The 20,345-nt window shown below is 39.7% G+C and overlaps 1 protein-coding gene across 7 annotated transcripts in view; it reads left to right on the top strand.

Annotated features, from left to right (window-relative positions):
* LOC137953394 (CSC1-like protein HYP1) overlaps nt 1-20,345 on the top strand; it is a 64,944-nt gene that overhangs the window by 41,272 nt on the left and 3,327 nt on the right. For all 7 annotated transcript variants that reach the window (XM_068800778.1, XM_068800777.1, XM_068800772.1 and 4 more), the window contains 3 exons: nt 3,649-3,947; nt 15,742-16,018; nt 18,154-18,429. In XM_068800778.1, the coding sequence (XP_068656879.1) occupies nt 3,649-3,947; nt 15,742-16,018; nt 18,154-18,429 (852 nt within the window). The remainder of the gene's footprint in view (nt 1-3,648; nt 3,948-15,741; nt 16,019-18,153; nt 18,430-20,345) is intronic.

Below are 20,345 nucleotides of genomic sequence, written 5' to 3'. Positions count from 1 at the left end.
TTCGGCACCTTTGAGATCGTCAGAGGGATTCACCTTCCTTGGCTGGGCAAGTTAATACTTTCAGCATGTCTTGTGCATGTTCCATGGTGCATTTGGTTGAAGCGGAAACCGGAGATTCAACTCCAAAGCTTGCACCTTGGACAACACGGCTTTTCATGCCGTTGGCCTCATCTCGAGCTGGTTTCATACAAGGAAGGAATTTGCCGCTTTATCGGGTGTTTCCCTTCGGGAAAATTGGAGCTTGATCGCTCATATGATTGGCCCCTGCAGAACTCCGAGTATGGCCATCTGGGATCCTCCCCCTTGCGACTGTATTAAGCTCAATTTTGATGGTAGTGCTATTGGCTGTCCTGGACCGGCTGGAGCAGGCGGTGTTTTCAGAGGTCACAATGGAGACCCTATTCTTTCTTATGCTGGTCCGGTGGGCATTGCCGATTCTAATACTGCTGAAGTTAGTGCTCTTCTATTCAACCTCCAAATCTTCAGGGATCGTCTCCATGGCAAGTTAATCATTGAAGGCGACTCAAAGACCATTATTATTTGGTGTTCCAAAGACAACTCCCCCCCTTGGCGTCACTGGCACATCACTGATATTATTGTTGACATTGCATCTTCTATTCATTGTAATTGGAATCTTATTCCTAGATCAACCAACTCTTTGGTTGATAAATTGGCAAAATTCGGAACTTCCCAGCAATCTCTCATTGTTTGGGAAGGCTTCCCTCCCTTTTTTTTTTCTTGAAATGATGCTGAATTTTATTATGAGAGCTCAAATGAGCAGATTACACAAGGGGAAGCCTTCCCAAACAATGAGAGATTGTTGGGAGGTTCTGAATTTTGCCAATTTATCAGTCAAAGAATTTTTTGATCTAGGAGCAAGGTTTCAATTACAATGAATGGATGACACAATGTCATCAATACAATCAGTGATTGGCCAATGGCACCAAGGAGGGGAGCTTTCTTTTGAACACCAGCTGATGATAGTCTTTGAGTCACCTTCGATAATCAGCTTGCCATGGAGCCACTTTTTAAAGATTTGGAGGCCGAATAGAAGAGCACTCACTTCAGTAGTATTTGAATCAGCAATACCCACCGGTCCTGCATAGGATAGAATAGGGTCTCCACTGCTGTCTCTAAAAACACCACTTGCTCCAGCCGGCCCAGGACAGCCTAAAGCACTGCCATCAAAATTGAGTTTGATGCAGTCGTAAGGGGGAGGATCCTAGGTGGCCATAATCGGATTCTTACAGGGGCCCGCCATGTGCGCTGTCAAACCCCAATTTTCTCAAAGGGAGATGCCCGATAGAGAAGCAAACTCCTTCCTAGAATGTAGCCAGCTCGAGATAAGGCCCACTGCCTGAGAAGCTATATTATCCGGGTTGCCTGACTTGGAGTTGAATCTTTGGTTGTTTCACTCTAGCCATATACACCATGGGACATGCGTAAGGCATTCCAAGAGAATTATCTTACCCAACTTAGGAAGGCGTATCCCCATAACCATCTCAAAGGTGCCAAAAAGGTCTTGATGTAGCCCCATTTGGAGACCAATCTTCTGAAATATCTTCATCCAGACTTGCCATGAAAAGTCTCAATGTAAGAGAACATGCTGGACTGTCTCGTCGCACACACCACAAAGGGGACAAGTGCGATCAGGGGCGGTGTAACCTCTTTTATGGAGGCTGTCAGAGGTGAGAATCTGTTCCCTGACGGCCATCCACACGAAGAATTTGATTTTGTTAGGTGCTGAGAGCTTCCATGCCAGGTTTGCCTTGTGCTCATGCATGCTGTAATCTTGTTTTCTAATGTGAGAGTAGGCGGATGCAACTGTGAATCGGCTATTAATGCTGGGCTTCCATGTCAGTTTATCAACTGTATGCTCACAAATAGTAGTGCTGCTGAGTTTGGAGAGGAGAGTGCAAAAAGCCATAGTTTCCTCATCATTTAATCCCTGACGAAACGTAAGACTCCATGAACGATCTCTCCAAGAATCAGCCACTGAGCAAGAGAGGTCCCTCGCTGCCCTAGAGAGCCCTGGGAAATCCTCGGAGAGGGGGCGGGGGCCGCACCTTTCATCCTACCAAAAGAGGAGGGTCCTTCCATTGCCTGTGTGAAAGTAAGTTGCATCTCTGAATATTGGGAGGAACTTTTGAATTGATTTCCATATCGGGGATAGGAGTCGAGTAGCACCATCCTCCCTCCACCAGGCATCCGAAGGTTGAAGATAGAACCTGACCATATCACCTCATAGGTTGTTATGCTTGATGTTGAAGTTCCAGATCCATTTGAGCAAAATGGCATTGTTCATCTCCTTCGTAGGCTGAATGCCTAAACCACCTCGATTTCGGGGCATGCAAATATCCTTCCAACTCACCAAATGATATCTGAAGGTGTCCTCTGATCCCCTCCAAATAAAGGAAGGCTTCCCTCCTTTGTAAATTACTCTTTTGAGCTTTTGTCTTAATAAAAATCGGCATCATTTAAAAAAAAAGAATTATGTCTATAATCAAAGTCATGTACATAGGAGATGTAGAGTGGGCGATATAAGAAGATTAGGGTTTTACTTAGGTGAGAGGCATTCTTGTAATTTTATGATAGCCACTTGCATAAATAGGTCGGGGGCCATCCCAACGAGTCCAAGAGAGACCTCAATTAGGGCTGATGTTAGCATAAAAATTGATGACACATGCTATAGGTTCAGTATGGGTGATGCACATCCCAAAAAATCAATCAAAGAAACCCTTTTTGGGCAATTAAAGCATGAATAGTCCTTCTATAAGAGATAAAACCAGTGACTCTATGGTTATGGCAGGAGAAAAGAGGAAAAATCAAATTTTTACCAACCACTCACCAAGGAGATGTGAGAATCCTTCTTCTAAGAGATCGCCCTGATCAAAGGTGAGAGTTCAATGATCTATCCCACTGGAATGATCATCCCAGCAATGATCTACGCTGTAATACCACGTGAAAAAGAATGAGAAACTAGAGAGAGAAGAAGAGAGAATGATAGGAGAGGAGGAGAGATGGGAGAAAACTCAGAATGCGCTGCGTTGTGGGTCGTCCACGACCCCTAACTCTATTTATTATGCTGGGTTTCATGATTTACAAAAATGCTCTTCTTACATAAAATCACTTATTCCCTTATATCTTCCATTTTACACTTCCTATGACAACAAAAAATTGTACATAGACTAAATCAAATATGCAGAACAAGATACCACAATAATATAAAATAACTGATTATGCAAAATGACCAAAAAGCCCTTGAGCTGATTTTCCAACAAGGTTCTTGTTTATTAGTTAAGAAGAGGCCTAGCAACTTTGGCTAGTCATTTTGACATGAGTAGACCCAACTTTACACTGTTATGTACTAGTTCCTATATTTTGTTATATTCTTGGTTGTATCATGGGGCCCTCTTGTTCTTCCCCTTCCTAATTGAATAAACTGTCATTCTTGCTTTCGTCACCGAAAAGAAAGTTATTATTTCAAGAGATCTTTAACAGAGTAATGTATCTAAATTCGTTGATTTGTTCAGTTCCAATCGATTGTTTTCAAGCTGTCTTTTAGGTATCCTTTTTGTTTTTTGAATGACGGTAAAGTTTTATTCTGGTTCCGTGAATAGATTCTTATCTTTTTATCAAATTTAATAGGAAGTTCCAGCTGCCTTTGTTTGCTTTAAATCCCGATATGGTGCAGCAATTGCTTCCCATATGCAGCAATCAATAAATCCCACTGAGTGGATTACTGAGCAAGCTCCTGAGCCCCAAGATGTTTACTGGCCCTTCTTTTCTGCAAGCTTCCTGAAAAGATGGATCTCCAAAATGGTGGTGGTCATAGCTACAATTATTCTTACCAGTTTTTTCCTCATCCCAGTCGTATTTGTCCAAGGACTTACCAATCTGGACCAATTACAGATACTGCTGCCTTTCATGAAACATATACTGAACATGTAAGCAATTATTGTTTGACATATGTATGTCATTAGATGCTAATTTGTTCTTTCTCTTTTTATTATGAGATAGAAGTAGATAGATGCATATTCTATCTTCTATAAGATTGTAGTAATAAATGCATGGTCGATTTTTACTTTGTTATCATGAGATAAATGACTGGTTTATTGGCGATGTGACAGCAACTATGATTTTTATGCCTGACATATTTCTGCACTTATTTTTTTGAAGTGGCCATTGTTGTTTCCTGAATTAGTTACTTTTCTATAGCATGAGAAGTATGTCATAGAAAAGCCAAATATATGAAAGTGAAACGTAGAAGATGCATTAAAATCTCTCAATTGGATAGTTTTTTTGAAGTAGGTGAACAAAATTAGAGGCAAAACCACTAAGAATGCATGAGTAAATAGAAAAGTTGCTGGCTCAATGTTTCCATACCTTTTTTATTTTAAGATAAGGGAACTCCAATTTAAGGCCAAAGAAGAGGGAACAGATAACAAGAGGCCACTAAATAAAGGTCAATAAGCCAAAAACATAAAAACTACCAAGATACATTCACAAAATCAACCCTAAACCTAAAATAAATTGACCTGTGTCAATTGGATAAGCATGACTTTCAATGAATGAGTGAGAGAGACACTTATCTTGGCCAAATTATCAGCCAAACCAATTCATACTTCTCATTACATGCATTCATTGAAGAGAAAGACCACTACACAAATCGAATATCTCATTGTGAAAAGACTAGAATCACACACACCTAATGAAAACTTTAAAGCAATGCCTGGAGCTCCATCTTCCTAGAACCACACACATCTAAAGGCTCAGAATATACCCTCACAACCTGACTGGAACAGTCTGGAATGATGCCATGCTGCCCCCCTCCCCCTGCCCGCTCGTCCTGCAGGGACTGGATTCCATCTGGATCTGCCAAAGTTCAACTTTAACTAGCCCTCTTTAGGGGATACCACCAAAGGCAGCTACCTCATGCTGATGAGATCTCAAAACAGCACTAGTAAACTGCTGCAAAGCTGGCAGCTTACCCAAAATTGTGTATAATGAATCATACACTCAATCACACCACCAAGAGAGCAAGCCTGACTCTGAAATGTTCTAGAGTTCCTCTCCTCCCAAAAAAAGGCCTGAACAACTACATGAAAAACAGTTAACCATAACCCCTTTCCGGACCTGGACAAGGGCTTTACAGAAACCTGCACCGAGAAGTCTTAAGGGACTAGCGATACGAAAAAAAGTAACTCAATTTTTGAGGTGTGGCAAACATTACATCAAATGCAAATGGGCAATACACGGAATATGATACACTAACCCACTTTCTAGGGACCAAATTTATACTAATTATCTTGAACCATTTTTTTTATTTTTTTATTTTTTTTAAATGATGCTGATTTTTATTAAGGCAAAAGCTCAAGAGAGCATATTACAAGGGAGGGAAGCCTTCCCAAACAATGAGAGATTGCTAGGAAGTTCCAAATTTTGCCAACTTATCAGCTAAAGAGTTGGCTGATATAGGAATGAGATTCCAATTACAATGTGTAGAAGATACAATGTCAGCAATACTATCAGTGATGGGCCAGTGGCGCCAAGGGGGGAGGCTGTCCTTGGAACACCAACTAATAACCGTCTTCGAATCGCCTTCAATGATTAACTTGCCATGGAGACAATCCCTAAAGATTTGGAGGCCGAACAACAGAGCACTAACTTCAGCAGTATTAGAATTGACAATGCCCACCGGACCAACATAAGAAATAATAGGGTCTCCATTGTGACCTCTAAATACACCACCTGCTCCTGCTGGACTAGGACATCCAATAGCACTACCATCAAAATTCAGTTTTATGCAGTTGCAAGGGGGAGGATCCCAGATAGCCATTCTTGGAGCTTTGTTGGGGCCAGACATGTGAGCGATCAAATTCCAATTTTCTCGAAGGGAAACCCCCGATAGAGTGGCAAAATCCTTCTTTGTATGGAGCCAACTCGAGATGAGGCCGACGACATGAGAAGCCGTGTTGTCTGGGGTTCTAGCTTTGGAGTTGAATCTTCGGTTGTTCCGCTCGAGGCAAATGCACCATAGAACATGCGCAAGACAGGCCGAAAGAATTAACTTGGCCAACCGAGGAAGGAGAATCCCTCGAACCATCTCAAAGGTGCCAAAGAGGTTTTGATGAAGCCCCAGTTGGAGCCCGATTTTTTGAAAGATCTTCATCCAAACTTGCCACGAAAATCCACAGTGTAAGAGGACATGTTGGACTGTCTCTTCACACTCACCGCAAAGGGGACAAGAAAGATCGGGGACAGTGAATCCTCTTCTATGAAGGTTGTCTGATGCAAGAATTTGTTCTGTGATGGCTGACCACACAAAGAATTTGATTTTGCTTGGCGCTGAGAGTTTCCAAGCCAGATTCGCCTTGTGCTCATGAGTACTGTAGTCTTGCTTTCTGATATGAGAGTGAGTCGAAGTGACAGTGAACCGGCCATTATTACTGGGCTTCCAAATCAGCTTATCAACTGAGTGCTCCCGGATAATAGTATTGCTGAGTTTAGTAAGGAGAGAGCAAAAAGCCAACGATTCCTCATCATTTAATCCCCGACGGAACGGGAGACTCCAGGAATGATCACTCCTTGAATCAGCCACAGAGCAAGAGAGGTCGCTTGCCACCCTATGCAGCCCCGGGAAGTCCTCTAAGAGAGATCGGGGGCCACACCATTCGTCCGACCAGAAGAGAAGGGTCCTTCCATTGCCTGTGTGAAACGAGGTAGCATCTCCGAATACTGGAAGGAGCTTGAAAACTGATATCCATATCAGGGAATATGATACACTAACCACTTTCTAGGGACAAAATTTACACTAATTATCTTGAACCATTTTTTTTTTTTTTTTTTTTTTTTTTGAAGATTGGTGAAATGTTCATTTTTTTTTTTTTTTGAAGTGTAAATTTATTAAGCAGAGCTAGCAAAGGTACAAACTGTGGGGTGAGGTGGGGTTGGGGGGGACTTCCCTTCACCACCAGAGATTGAAGGGAAGTGCCCCGCTTGGGCTGACTGTCGGCAAAATGATTTGCTGCCCAAGGAACATGGGCCCAAGTGCAATTGAGGGTAGAAACAGTATCACAAATATCTATTAAGTGGTCTCCAAGGCGGAGTTCTTGATTTGGTGCACCAAGCGATGATAACCTTGGAGTCACCCTGAACAATAAGGGGGCCGGAGATTGTATCTTTAAAGATAATAAGGCCATTGAGAAGGCCAATGAGTTCTGCAGAAGTGGAGTCTGAGATGTCGAGGGGGCCAGCTAAGGCCACCATAAGAGAGCCATCGTCAGAATGAATACCGCCATCGAATCATGCAGGACCCGGGCATCCCAGAGTATTGACGTCGAAGTTCAGTTTGCTGTAGCCAGCTGGAGGGGGTTGCCAAGCTTCCATGGCAGGAGGCTGGGGGGTGCTAGCCATTGCTGCAATAAGGCACCAATTCCCTCGAAGATGAGTGCCCTGCAGGTGAAGGAATTCTTTCTTTTGAAGTAACCAGGAGGTGACTTGGCCAGCGATAGAGTTAGCAAGATGGCTGGCATTGGTAGATTTGAGCTAGAACTTCCTTCTGTTTCTCTCCTTCCAGAAAGACCAGGGGATGAAACCCACACTGCAAGATAGGAGCAACTTTCCCAACATTGGCAACTGGGAGCCCAGGAGAGTGAATCATGGAGGGAGGTCCTGAGCTACACAAGTTAGGATGCTAATCCTGTGGAGCAAATTGGATGAAACTTCATAGGCATAGGAGCAATGGAGAAGTATGTGGCTGACGGATTCAGGGGTGGAATTGCATAGGGTGCAGGTGGGGTCCAGAATGGAGCTTCCACAGCGGATAAGATTGTTGCATGTTGGAATTTTGTTTTTGCATGCAACCCAGGTGAAGAATCAAGCACGAGGTCGGGCAGCGAGAAGGATCCATTGTAGTTGGACGTGTAGATGAGTTGGTCCTGCATTGTGGGTCTAAGCTTCACATTAGCAAGAGCCCATAGAAGGTTGGAAGCTTCCAGGGCCTCTGTTTCAGTAAGTCCCCGCTGGAATTGAAGGTTCTAGTTCCCAGGGCTTTGCCAAGTCTCAGTAATGGTAGCTCTAGGGAAGTTGGAGAGGCCAACAAGGTGGCTGAAGAATTCTGCTAGCAGCTTGTTGCCCAACCACCAATTGGTCCAAAACATGGTTCGGTTGCCATTGCCCACATAGCACTTAATTGAAGAAGCAAACTTGGGGAGGAACAGAATCTTCCAGATTGGGAGAGGCGACAACCTCCACCCAACCACCAGACACCAGATCAGGGAGGGAGAGGAGTTGAATCTCCAGAGTCATTTGAGTAGGAGGGTGGAGTTTGTGCACGTGACACTTTTGATGCCAAGACCGCCAAGGTGGAGGGGTTGACAACCGATTTGCTTAGCGTGCTGGATCATGTAGAGAGGTGCTTGACAATGATTGTGAAGAGGAATGGTGGAAGGAGGTCCCCTTGCCAGATTCGCCTGGATTTATTGAAGTGTCCACATGAAATACCATTAACTAAGATGGAGTAAGAGGTGGAGGTGATGCAGTTGCGCGTCCAGAACCACCAACGGGTGCCAAAGCCCATGCACCAGAGGTGGAATTTTCGTTAAAAGACTAAAACCAACATTATACAAGGGAAGAGTCCTCAAACTCCAAGGGGAAAAGAATCCCCACTACAGCCTCAAGCAAAGTCTGCTTGGTTTTGAAGATTCAGCCAAGTATTTATGTCATTGGGGTTTGTGAGAAGTCACTATGACCAGTAGTTGTTTGTTATGAAGAGTGCTCCTCGAGTTATAGTATTGATTGTATAAGTTGAAGACATATTTTTGTCATGAAATGATGTAAAAGGCATTGAAGAAGTCAAATGACATCTTTTGGAACACTTTCAAACCAAGTATTTAGGTTCACTCAACTATTTCCTTGAGATTGAGGTAGCAATGAGTAAGGCATGCATTGTTTTGATACAAAGAGAACAAGTTACTTATATGCTACATGAATATGGGTTGTTGGGAGCTAGGCCTGCTGAGACGCCTATGGAGGTAAATCGCAAGCTCTACGAAGATGATGGTGCGAAGCTTAAAGACAAGATTATGTGTAGAGGGTTCGTAGGTAAACTTATTTATGCTATAGTTACTCGACCCGACATATCATTTGCAATGAGTATGGTCAGTCAATTAATGGAGCACCTGAGGAAGATGAATTTAGAAGCTAAAGCATAAGATATTACAATATTTGAAAGGTGCACCATGAATAAGATTATTGTATATACCACATAACCACTTGTACATTGGAAGATATTCTAAGGTCCAATGGGGATAGGAAATCCACCTCAAGGTATTGTGTGTTTTTGGGTGGAAATATAGTTAGCTAGGAGAGAAAGAAACAAAAATGTTGTGAACTGACATAGTTAGAGAACTTCTGTGGGTGAGATCAAGTTACAAGAGTTGGGTTTTCTACTACAGAAGTTATGAAGATGTATTGTGATAACTAAGCTACAATATCTATTGTCAGTAACCCAGTGTTCCATCAATAGACTATGTCTTTATTAAAGCATTGGACAAGAAAGAATTTGGGAATTTTTTTAACAAGTTGGGGCTCCTTGATATATATGATCTAGCTCATTGGGGGTGGGGGGTGGGGGGAGGGGGTTGAATTATCTGTAAAGGGTATTTTAGTTTTCTCATAGGATAGTTGTTAGCTTATTTTTATGCTATTGTCATATGTGTAAAATTGGGGCTTGAATAGTAGGAGCAGGTGGTGTGTTCAGAGGTCACAATGGAGGGCATTGTCGATTCTAATACTGCTGAAGTTAGTGCGCTGCTGTTCGGCCTCCAAATCTTCAGGGATCATTTTCATGGCTAGTTAGTCATTGAAGGCGACTCAAAGAAGGTTATTTGTTGGTGTTCTAAAGACAACCTCCCCCCTTGGCGCCATTGGCCCATCACTGATAGTATTGTTGACATTGTATCTTCTACACATTGTAATTGGAATCTCATTCCTAGATCAGCCAACTCTTTGGCTGATAAATTGGCAAAATTCGAAACTTCCCAACAATCTCTTATTGTTTGGGAAGGCTTCCCTCCTATGTAATATGCTCTTTTGAGTTTTTGCCTTAATAAAAATTAGCATCATTTAAAATAAAATAAAATTTGGGGTTTGAAATATATGTAAAGGGTATTTTAGTTTTCTCATAGGATAGTTGTTAGCTTCTCTTTATGCTTGGGTTATAGGTTTAAAATTTGTCTCATTCTGAGGTATAATTAGGGAAATATAATGATTTATGCTTAGAGGGCATATATGTCACTTTGCATCTTTTTCATAGTCGAGTATATAAGTGAATTGAGGGTCAATCCTAAATCCTAAAGGCTGCGGTTCTATTCTACACAGCCTTCTCAACTTCTTCTGTTCTACTTTTCTTGCTCTTCGTCTTCTATTTCTCCTTATTTTTCTCTCTCATAAGTTGGAAGAACAAAAAACAAAATATAGTGGCTCATTCAAGTGCAAAGGCTGAAAGTTAAGTGATGGCTCACATAACGAGTGACCTTAAGTGGGTAAAAGTTGTTTTAAAAAAATTCAAATTTGACCCTAAAGATCCTACGATGCTGAAGTATGATAATCAAACAATGATTTTTATTGCTAGTAATCCTGTATTTCACTAGACGAACAAAGTATGTAGGTGGATTGTCATTTCATTCGTGATGCTACAATAAGTGAAAAAGTTAATTACCCCATATGTCCTTACAACAAATCAAGTAGGGGACATGTTCACAAAGACCTTTGGTAGATGAGACTGGTAACTTTTTTGACAAGCTAGGGTTATCTGATATATGTTCTCTAGTTTGAGAGGGAGTGTTGAATTATGTATCTAGGGCATATTGGTCATTTCACTATGTATGTGTTACCCCTCATAATTTTAGATGTCTTTATGAGTCTATTAGATTCATTCTAATACCCTTTTGAGGTATGTTGGAGTGAGGGGTATTTTAGACCATTCATGTGATATTTTTTTAAGTGACTTGTTAAGAAATGAGATATAGAAGATTGAGAGAAGAGAGGAAGAGGAAAAAGGAAGAAGAAGATGTTGGAAGAGAGCCAGAGAGGAGCTCTCGTTAGGGATCATAATTCGACCTTTGATGCCTTTTATTTACTTAAGTGAGTTTGAGGTACAATGACATATATACCCCTCTTACACTTAGCTACTTATATCCCCCAATCTTCACCTCTAAATTACATACAAATTTCACCATAGAGACATCTAAGCATCTTGGGCAAGATAGTACCATCACTAGTAGATTCAAACTATGTAAAAAGACCAAATTGCTCCTTATACTTCTTTCTCACTACCCCTTAAGTTGGAGCATAGATGTATAGAAGCCCCGACCTGTTATAAAATGCCCCAAATTCACGTTTACTCAAGGCTTTAGTAAACATGTCACCAACTTGATCACTAGACCGAATAATGGGGTTAACAACTTCTTTTTGCATTAATGCATATCGAATAAAGTGGTAGTCAACATTGATATGTTTGGTCCTTTCATGAAACATTGGATTCCCACCAATGAATATAGCTGCTTGATTATCACAATACATGGTCATAGGTTCAACAACCTACAGGTTTAACTTTTGAATAACTGATCTCACCCACATCAACTCACCGATAGTACGAGCCATAGCTATATACTCAGTTTTTGCACTAGAACGGATCACAATATTCTACTTTTTTCTCTTCCAACTTATCGTATTTCTTCCTATAAACACACAATAACTAGTGGTGGATTTTCCTGTCAAGGTTAGAGTCAGCATAATCAACATTTCAAAAGGCTTCTATCTTGAAATGACCATGAGGTTTGAAGAACAATCCCTTTCTAGGCGACCCTTTTAAATACCTTAATATTCTCTGTGCGACCTCTAAATGTGTCTTGCATGGACGTGCCATGAATTAGCTGACCACATTTATAGAAAAAGATATATCAGGACAGGTGGTTGTGGCATAAATCAGTTTCTGCACTAGGCTGCGGTATACTGTTTTGTCCTTGAGTTCATCACTACTTTCATCATGAAGATCATGACCAATTTCCATGGGTATCTCCACTTGTTTTTCACCTAACAGACTATATTCTTGTAACATTTTTGTAATATAAATCCTCTGTGTTAATACAAGCCTTGCCTTGCTTCTAGCAACTTCAATTCCAAAGAAATATTTTAAGGTACCCAGATCTTTGGTTTGGAAATGTTTAGCAAGGTACTCCTTTACCTTTTTAATGCCCTTTAAATTACTTCCTAATAAAACAATACCATCAACATACACTAGTAGTACCACAATTCCAGATGTCCTTTTCATAACAAAGAGAGAGTGATCACATTGCCTCCAAGAGAATCCTAAGTACATGAATACTTGGCTAAAACTTCTGAAACCATGCCCTAGGGTTCTGTTTAAGTCCATATATTGCCTTCTTTAGTTTGCACAATTTTCTAGTCTCCCCCTGAGCAACATACCTAGGAGGTGCTCTTCTTCTAAATCACCATATAAGAGGGTATTTTTTAATGTCTAGCTGAAAGAGTTGCCAACCCTAGTTACTTGCAGTAGACACCAGAACATAAACATAAGTCAACCTGCCTACCTTTGAGAAAATTTCAAAAACATCAATGTTGAAGTTTTCAATATATCGCCTCAATGGTCCACTTATCGTGGAAGGTGACTCCAAAGTCATCATTGGCTGGTGCTCCATCGCCACCTCCCCCCCGTGACGTCACTGGAAACTTTTTCTTGATATTATGGACATTGTTTCCACTACCTCTTGTACTTGGTCCCATGTTCTTAGATAAGCCAATTTGGTTGCTGATTTGTTTGCTAAATTGGGTCCCTCCCTGCAATCTCTTGTTGTGAGGGGAGGCCTCCCTTGATGTATTCTTTTGCTTTTCTTTGTAATAAAATCATTACCGTTTAAAAAAAAATATATCCCTTGGCAACTAATTCTAGGTGATATAGTTAGTCTCTCACACGTGTGGAACCGATCATTCTCCTCGTTGTGAGATCCTGAAACACACAATGAGAAGGATATAAAGTCATTGAACAATTCATAGATTTTGTAAGCTGACTTACTGACTTCAAATTAAGTGGAAATTTAGGAACAAATAACACAGATTGAGGTGACACGAATGGAGAGGAAGCAGTATTGCCCACTCCCTGAACTAAAGACATCGACCCATTAGCAAGTGTGACATGTTTAACAACTGAAGACTCATTCGAGTTAGTAAACAAATATGACATACTTGACATATGAGTGGAGGCTCCTAAGTCAATAACCTAGGAGGACAAAGGACACATGTAAGGCTGACGTACCTGAACTTGCAAGAGTAGCTATAGGATGTGTAGGCCGAGCTACAAATGTTGAGGAGGATGAAGGGTCGACTAAGTAATATGCTGCGCAAGCTACTGTAATTCATCAGGGGCACTTGGTAGAATGCCTACCATAGATCTAGTAGAGGACAATGCTGTCATGAACCAGGGAATTTGCCCACATGGGCTTAGCAAACAAGCTCCATCTCTTATTTGAAAAATGATTCATACTGCCACAATGAATACACTTTTAGTCACTTCTACCATCACCTCCCCCTCGTCCGTTGCCTAAACCATCTTTGCCTCTGCCCCTATTATTTCCACCATGACCTCTAACAGAGTCAAAGTAACTCAAGTATTAAGTGCCAATGCATCACCTATTGTCTCTACACGTATAACCCTGTTAAAAGCTGTAGAAAGTGATGGGACATCATCTGAGGCAAGTAAGTGAGCCTTGACTACATCAAAGTTGGGTCCTAATCCATCCAAAACTTAGCAACATGTAGCTGCCTCTGTTGCTTCCGGAGTTCGTTTTCATCAGTAGTAAAAGAAGGGAAGATACTGATTTCCTGTAGAATGCCTAGTTATTCATAATCAATAACTGTTCTTTCACCTCGCTTAAGGCTGAAAAAAATTAGCATATAGCTTGTAAACTTGAGATAATGCTTTTAGAGACATCCATATTTCTTTGGCAGTCTCACAATTCATAATCTGATTCCTTAATTTGGAATAAATATTGATCATGACCTGACTATCTTCTACTTCCGAATCATCAATTAGAGGAACTGGTGGATCATCCCTAATAAACTTTGACTTCCATTTGGCTTTGAGATAAATACGAACTGATTTGGACTAGCTAAGGTAATTTTGTCCCTTCAGCCTTTCTGTGGAAATCAAAATCGTATCTTTACCCTCAAAACCTCCAAGTTTCCTGGAGGGGATGATTGTTTATCTTGAATCAGCCATAAACACAAATAATAGCCAAAACAACCAAATTGAAGCTTCACAAAAACAAGATGCTTGTGCAGACCCACTTCACAAAACTAGGGTTTGATCAAAGATGTTTGTTGACATTAATAACATAAATTAAGTATGAAATATATGTAAATCCAGCCTTGAATTAGCAAAAAAAGGTACAAAATGGCTGACATCAGCATACCAAAGGATGACGCAAATACCAGTCTATGCACATGATAGATGGGTTAATCACTTAATCCCAAGTAAAAAAAACCCTTTTTAGGCTCTAAGTAAACATAGAACTACTCAATAGGCAATAACAACCATCAAACATACGGTTACGACAAAAAAAAAAAGAACTAAAAAAACCACAAACCTTGACTCTTAGTCAATATCCAAATCTGAAATCCCCTTTTTTAAGAAGGTGTTGGGTTCAAAAGAAGAAGGAGAAGCGCTTCATGGGCTTGAAATCAAGACCTACTGCTCTGATACCATGTTAAGAAATGAGATATAGAAGATTGAGAGAAGAGAAGGAGAGGAAAAGGAAGATGAAGATGCTAGAAGAGAGCCAGAGAGGAGCTCTCTTGAGGGATCAGAATTCAACCCCTGATGCCTTTTATTGACTTTAGTGGGTTTGAGTACAATGACATATATACCCTCTTACACTTAACTACTTATAATTCCCACTCTACACCTCTAATTTACATACAAATTGGACCATAGAGACATCTAACATGCTGAGAAAGATAGTCCCTCACTAGTAACTACAGACCATGTAAAAAGATCACACTGCCCCTTGTACTACTTTTTAACATGAGTTTGTAAAGAGGTTAGGGGGTCGAATTTTCCCCTATCGAGCAGGCTGCATTCATGCACATCTCTCCTCCACATTCCTTCTCTTCTTCTTTCTTCCCTTTCTTATCTTCTCTCAGGTTTATAATTTTACAGAATAAATTGAAATTAGGGGTTGACTTTTGAGTTTTGACCCGTAATCAGACATTCAGCAGTTTCTCTTTCTGCTGTAGCTTCTCCATCTTCTCCCCTTCAGCATTTCTCTTTTTTCCTAAATGAAGTGTCTGATTTCACATCTTTTAGCTTATAAATACACTTTATTCATCTTCAAGAGACTCTTTATTAATCTTACTAACTTGAAAATTCCGAGTCTGCAATTGAAAGATGATAATGTGATTCTCTATTTATAATTTTTTTTTTTTTTTTTTGTTTCTTGGGAAAACATAGTAGCAAGATGAGTAACTGTTGGTCTGAACTTGGAAGAAATCTGATCTTATTTTCTTCCGTTTTAATGCAGCATACTTGAATCAAGTCCTGGTATCTGAATTTTTTTCAGTGTGTGCAAACATTATCGTATCTTTTTACTTGGGTTCTTGTTTTTAAGTGATTAAAGAGCTTTTTTTCTTTTCGTCTCTAAACATGGTCTATGCTTGCAGAACAATCGTGAGCCAAGTAGTCACTGGGTACCTTCCAAGCCTCATTCTTCAGTTGTTTTTGTCATTTGTGCCTCCAATCATGATGCTTTTTTCCTCCATACAAGGATATGTATCACATAGTGAGATAGAAAAAAGTGCTTGTGGCAAAGTACTTTGGTTTACCATATGGAATGTCTTCTTTGCCAATGTACTATCTGGATCTGCATTTAGTCAGGCTGAACTGTTTCTTGAACCAAAAAATATTCCTTCGAAGCTAGCTGTTGCCGTTCCTGAACAGGTTGGATTACCCTGTGCTCTAATTCTGGTTTCTGTTAAGGCATATATGGGTTAAGTACATCTTTTCAAATAGTTTGCATCTGTTCAGTGTATGAAGATCTATTTGTTCCTTCCGAATGGTTTTATGTAGCATTGTAAGTAAATGGTTAACCCTGTACCTCATTACTGTAAGTTAATTTTTTTTTTTTTTAAACAGTGATTATCTATTAGAAGCTGAGAAAGGGCAGAGAAAACGTCACACCCCAAGAGGGGGAGGGGGGAGAGAGAGAATCCCCAATTACAAGATCAAACCATGAAACCCCAGCCTTAGCTAAATCAAACTGGTCTGGCAAGCATTTCTTGTTTGGGTCCTAGAGGTCAGATGGATGTTTGGAGGCACAATTCATGCTCACAACCAGTATGATTATGAAAAACACCATCAATGCTTGCCAGATCTAGTTGCCCTTTTGAGCTCCTATCAAAATTTAGCTTGAGAAGACCATCCTGAAGTGGATTCACTGCACAATAATTAATGAGAGGACATGAAAATGAATAAAGTCAGACCAGTGCACCACTGAGCTGGAAAACGTTGATACACATGAACCTGAGAAGTGATAGAGTGAACCACCCTTTTTTTTATGAAGGGTGTGAATTTGTTAAAAACTAGAACAGGAAGGAGTACAAACTGAGTGGATCCCCATGACCTTTCATAAAAACGGAATCCACAAATTTAAGTGATTTGGCCAACTCTGTAATTTTAGTCTCTTAATCTTCGATGAAATAGTTCTTGGAAAAGCATCACTAAAGAAAAGAAACTCCCGGCCAATGAACTGACCAATATTTTACCAGAACTCCATTCTGAACATGAAATCTAACATGACCTAGAAAAGCCCCTTGAAGTCAACAAATACCCTTCCAAAGATAGGAATAATGACACAAGTTTGATTTAGGAGGGAGCCATAAAGGTTCCCCATATGACTACTTAATACAAATTACCCTTCTACACCAAGAATTCTCCTCCATACACCTCCACAGCCATTTTGAGAGGAAAATCTGATTAGCTGGCTTTATCTGCCGAATACCAAGGCCACCCACAGCTTTATTTTGACATACTTTGTTCCAGCCTAATAAAGAGTATCTAAATCTGCTCTCAGCCTCCCACCAAAGAAATTTTCTTTGAATGTTTGCCATTCTAGAAATGACACTTGATGGGCAAGAAAAGGAATTCCTGCTAGAACAGATTTGATCAGCCCTACATGCCTGCAAGGGTCAGAAATCTCTCCTTCCGCAATATGAGAAATGGCGAATATTAATCTTTCAGGTTATTTGGCTATGTGAGACTTGAACGGATGATCTTGTGTTAAGAAAACCTCATTTGACCATTGGCCACTAGGCACTTGTTGGCACGAATTTGATAAAGTGTCTATAAGCACAGATGAGTTGGTTCTCAACATGTCAAAATTTTCTTTATCTCAACTCAGCATGAAAAATAATTTGAAGAGTTATTCTGAGAAAATTGTTTTTCAGTTTTAGTTGGACAAACATCTTGGCCTACTGCTAATATACCATTTACTGGATGACAATATAGATGAACGATATTAAGAAGAATAGAGGTAAACAGAGATAAAATGAATGATGGAATTAAGAAGAAGTAAAGGCATATAATAAAATAAAAAGGACATTGGAAAAAGGTCAAACAAAATAAATCAGAGTTTGATGGCAGTTATGTTGGATACTATGGTCACTACAAAGAGAGAGAACATGCACATATAAATCAGAGTTTAATGGCAGTTATGTTGGATACTATGGTCGCTACAAAGAGAAAGAACATGCACATATGCATAGTCTACAATGTGTGTTATCAAAAAAATAATCTTCAATGTCATTAATTTTTTAGCTAAACACTGAGGTTCTTGTGCTCGTACAATTGAGTTCAACTCCCATGAAGTTCTTCCATTTTCTTTATTTGTGTTTAAAATTTGCTAGTATATCATTTTCTAAAAAACAAATGCTAGTATCTGTCTTTATTTAGTGGCATGGTCTTAATAATTTCTTTCAATACCTTCAATTATTTAAGATATTTAATTTGAAAACTATACCTATTACTACTATTAATGATATTACAAGTTGAAGGTGTTCATATATGTTCTTTCTCAGGCCTCCTTCTTCATTGCATATGTTGTGACTTCTGGGTGGACTAACCTGGCATCGGAACTGACACGGATTTGGCCTCTTTTTGAGGATTTCATGGGACGACATTGTTTCAAGTGTACCAGTCAGAAATTTGAAGTGCCATCCATTGCATATCATAGTCATCTTCCCAAAGTCCTCTTTTTTGGACTTCTTGGTCTAACATACTTTTTGTTAGCTCCTCTAATTCTACCATTTATCTTGACTTATTATTGTCTTGGATATATCATATACCGCAATCAGGTAAGCAGATTTCCTGGGTAGTCTATGATTTGCAATCATTTGTTGCTTCTGTAGTTATATGGTTTTATTACTTTGCCAGCTAGATCTGCACTTCTTTTGAACTATGTTTGCATTGATCTTCCTAATGGAGTGTGCCCTGTGCTTTTGTAAGTTGAATATTGTCTGTTGAATCTGCATTTATTGTGAGCTATGTGTCTACTTTGATGTTTCTAAATATTGTACTCTAAGCCTTGTTCTCGATTATCTTAGGAAATTAGAGATTAGATAAAGAAGGATAAAATAAAGAGAGAAACAATAATAACCTAATAAATGATCTGACAAAATGTCCTGTATTTATAAAAAGTTAAATGCAGAGATTAAAGGAAAGAAAAAAGAAATCAAGAAGAAGAGAGAGAGGAGAAGAAGATCAGTTGCCACAAAGAAAGAGAGGTTTGATTAGAGGTCAAGTTCAACCCTAACCCTCTGTTATTTACTGAAAACGATGAGAATTTCATTAAGAAATGGAGAATGTACAACAAGAAGTGATAGGAAAGAGATACACTGCAAAAATATAAAAGAAAACGAAAAATACAAACTAATGAACATCAAAAGAAAAAGAATCTTCAACTAAAAGATCTGAAAGATCTACTCTGTATTGACCCAATGAATCCGCCATCAAATTTTCCCTATACACTGAATGAACCCATTGGATGTCAAACTGTCCACACACCATAATATTGTCATTGATATGAAGTCCTCAAATGGAACAATGAAATAGTCACAAATGAACCACTTCAATAAGAGACCTGAGAACTTTTGAGAAAAAACCTTCACACCTCAAAGAAGGGCCCAGAGTTCGGCCTCAGTCGAATCAAAATGACCCATTGGTACAAAGTACACATTACGGCAGAGCCAAGGTAGTCCTTAACCATACACCCGCCCATAGCAGGACCTGGATTACCTCGAGAACTGCCATCAAAATTTAACTCCAACCATCCCTTGGAGAGGGAGACACCAAGGAAAAAGAGTGGGGATACAAGAGTGGGAGGAGGCAGCCATATCACACCAATTCATTCTTAAAACAGAACTTGAAAAAACATGCAGACCAGAAAATTTTCTAACTCAAAAATGCATGTAAAGGACTATTCTTTCAATCCCACCAATAAATGCTGCCTACTATTTTATATTCAATTATTTCTCTTTCTGGGTAATCCAATAGTTGCTGCGAGGCAACTTGTCATGAAATCCTTCCTTTGGTAAACAAAGGCCATATTAAAAACTGAACCATAAAATCTGGAGAATTCATTCAAAAACTACATGGAAAAGCCTAATTTACTCAATAAGGCATCATTGACTGCAATTGTGACTAACCGATTCCTCCACCATATTGCACTACTTACAGTTGGAATCCTCAACTACCTGACTTCACCTAAGCAACTGATCTCTAGTAAAAAATTTTTGGTGTGCCACAGTTTCTAGCCCCAAGATTATTCACACTCTCTCTCTCTCTAACCCCTTGTGCCATAGCCTATTGGCTGTTGGCTTAATGTGGTTGTGGATGTTGAATTATGTGAAGAAGGGTATTTTTGTAGTTTTACATTTATCAGATTGTCTCTCTAATGTAGTAGTGAGCTCAGATGTTTATAGGAGCTTTATATTCCAATTTTCATTAAATTCTGAAGTATATATAGGGAGATATAGGGATTTTAATCTAGAAGGGCATTTCTGTTTATTTTCATTTGAGTATGAAGAGAGAGAGGCCGAACTTCAGGCCTCATTCAAGTGCATGCATACTGCTGCACACTTCTGATATGTCCATGTTTTTGGTCTATCTAACGACAAAATACTAACAAGATCAGTCAAATGTGTGTTTCTTGGATACTCCCATACTCAGAAAGGGTACAATTGCTATTGTCCTTCCATACAAAAGACATATA

Source organism: Aristolochia californica, unplaced genomic scaffold, assembly GCF_029961685.1.
Source record: "Aristolochia californica isolate CCGP_79_NKW_82.1479 unplaced genomic scaffold, dmAriCali1.0.hap1 SCAF_16, whole genome shotgun sequence".
NCBI classification, from domain to species: Eukaryota; Viridiplantae; Streptophyta; class Magnoliopsida; order Piperales; family Aristolochiaceae; genus Aristolochia; species Aristolochia californica.
The sequence above is the reverse complement of the archived record's forward strand: the minus strand, read 5'-3'. Positions and strand labels throughout refer to the sequence as shown.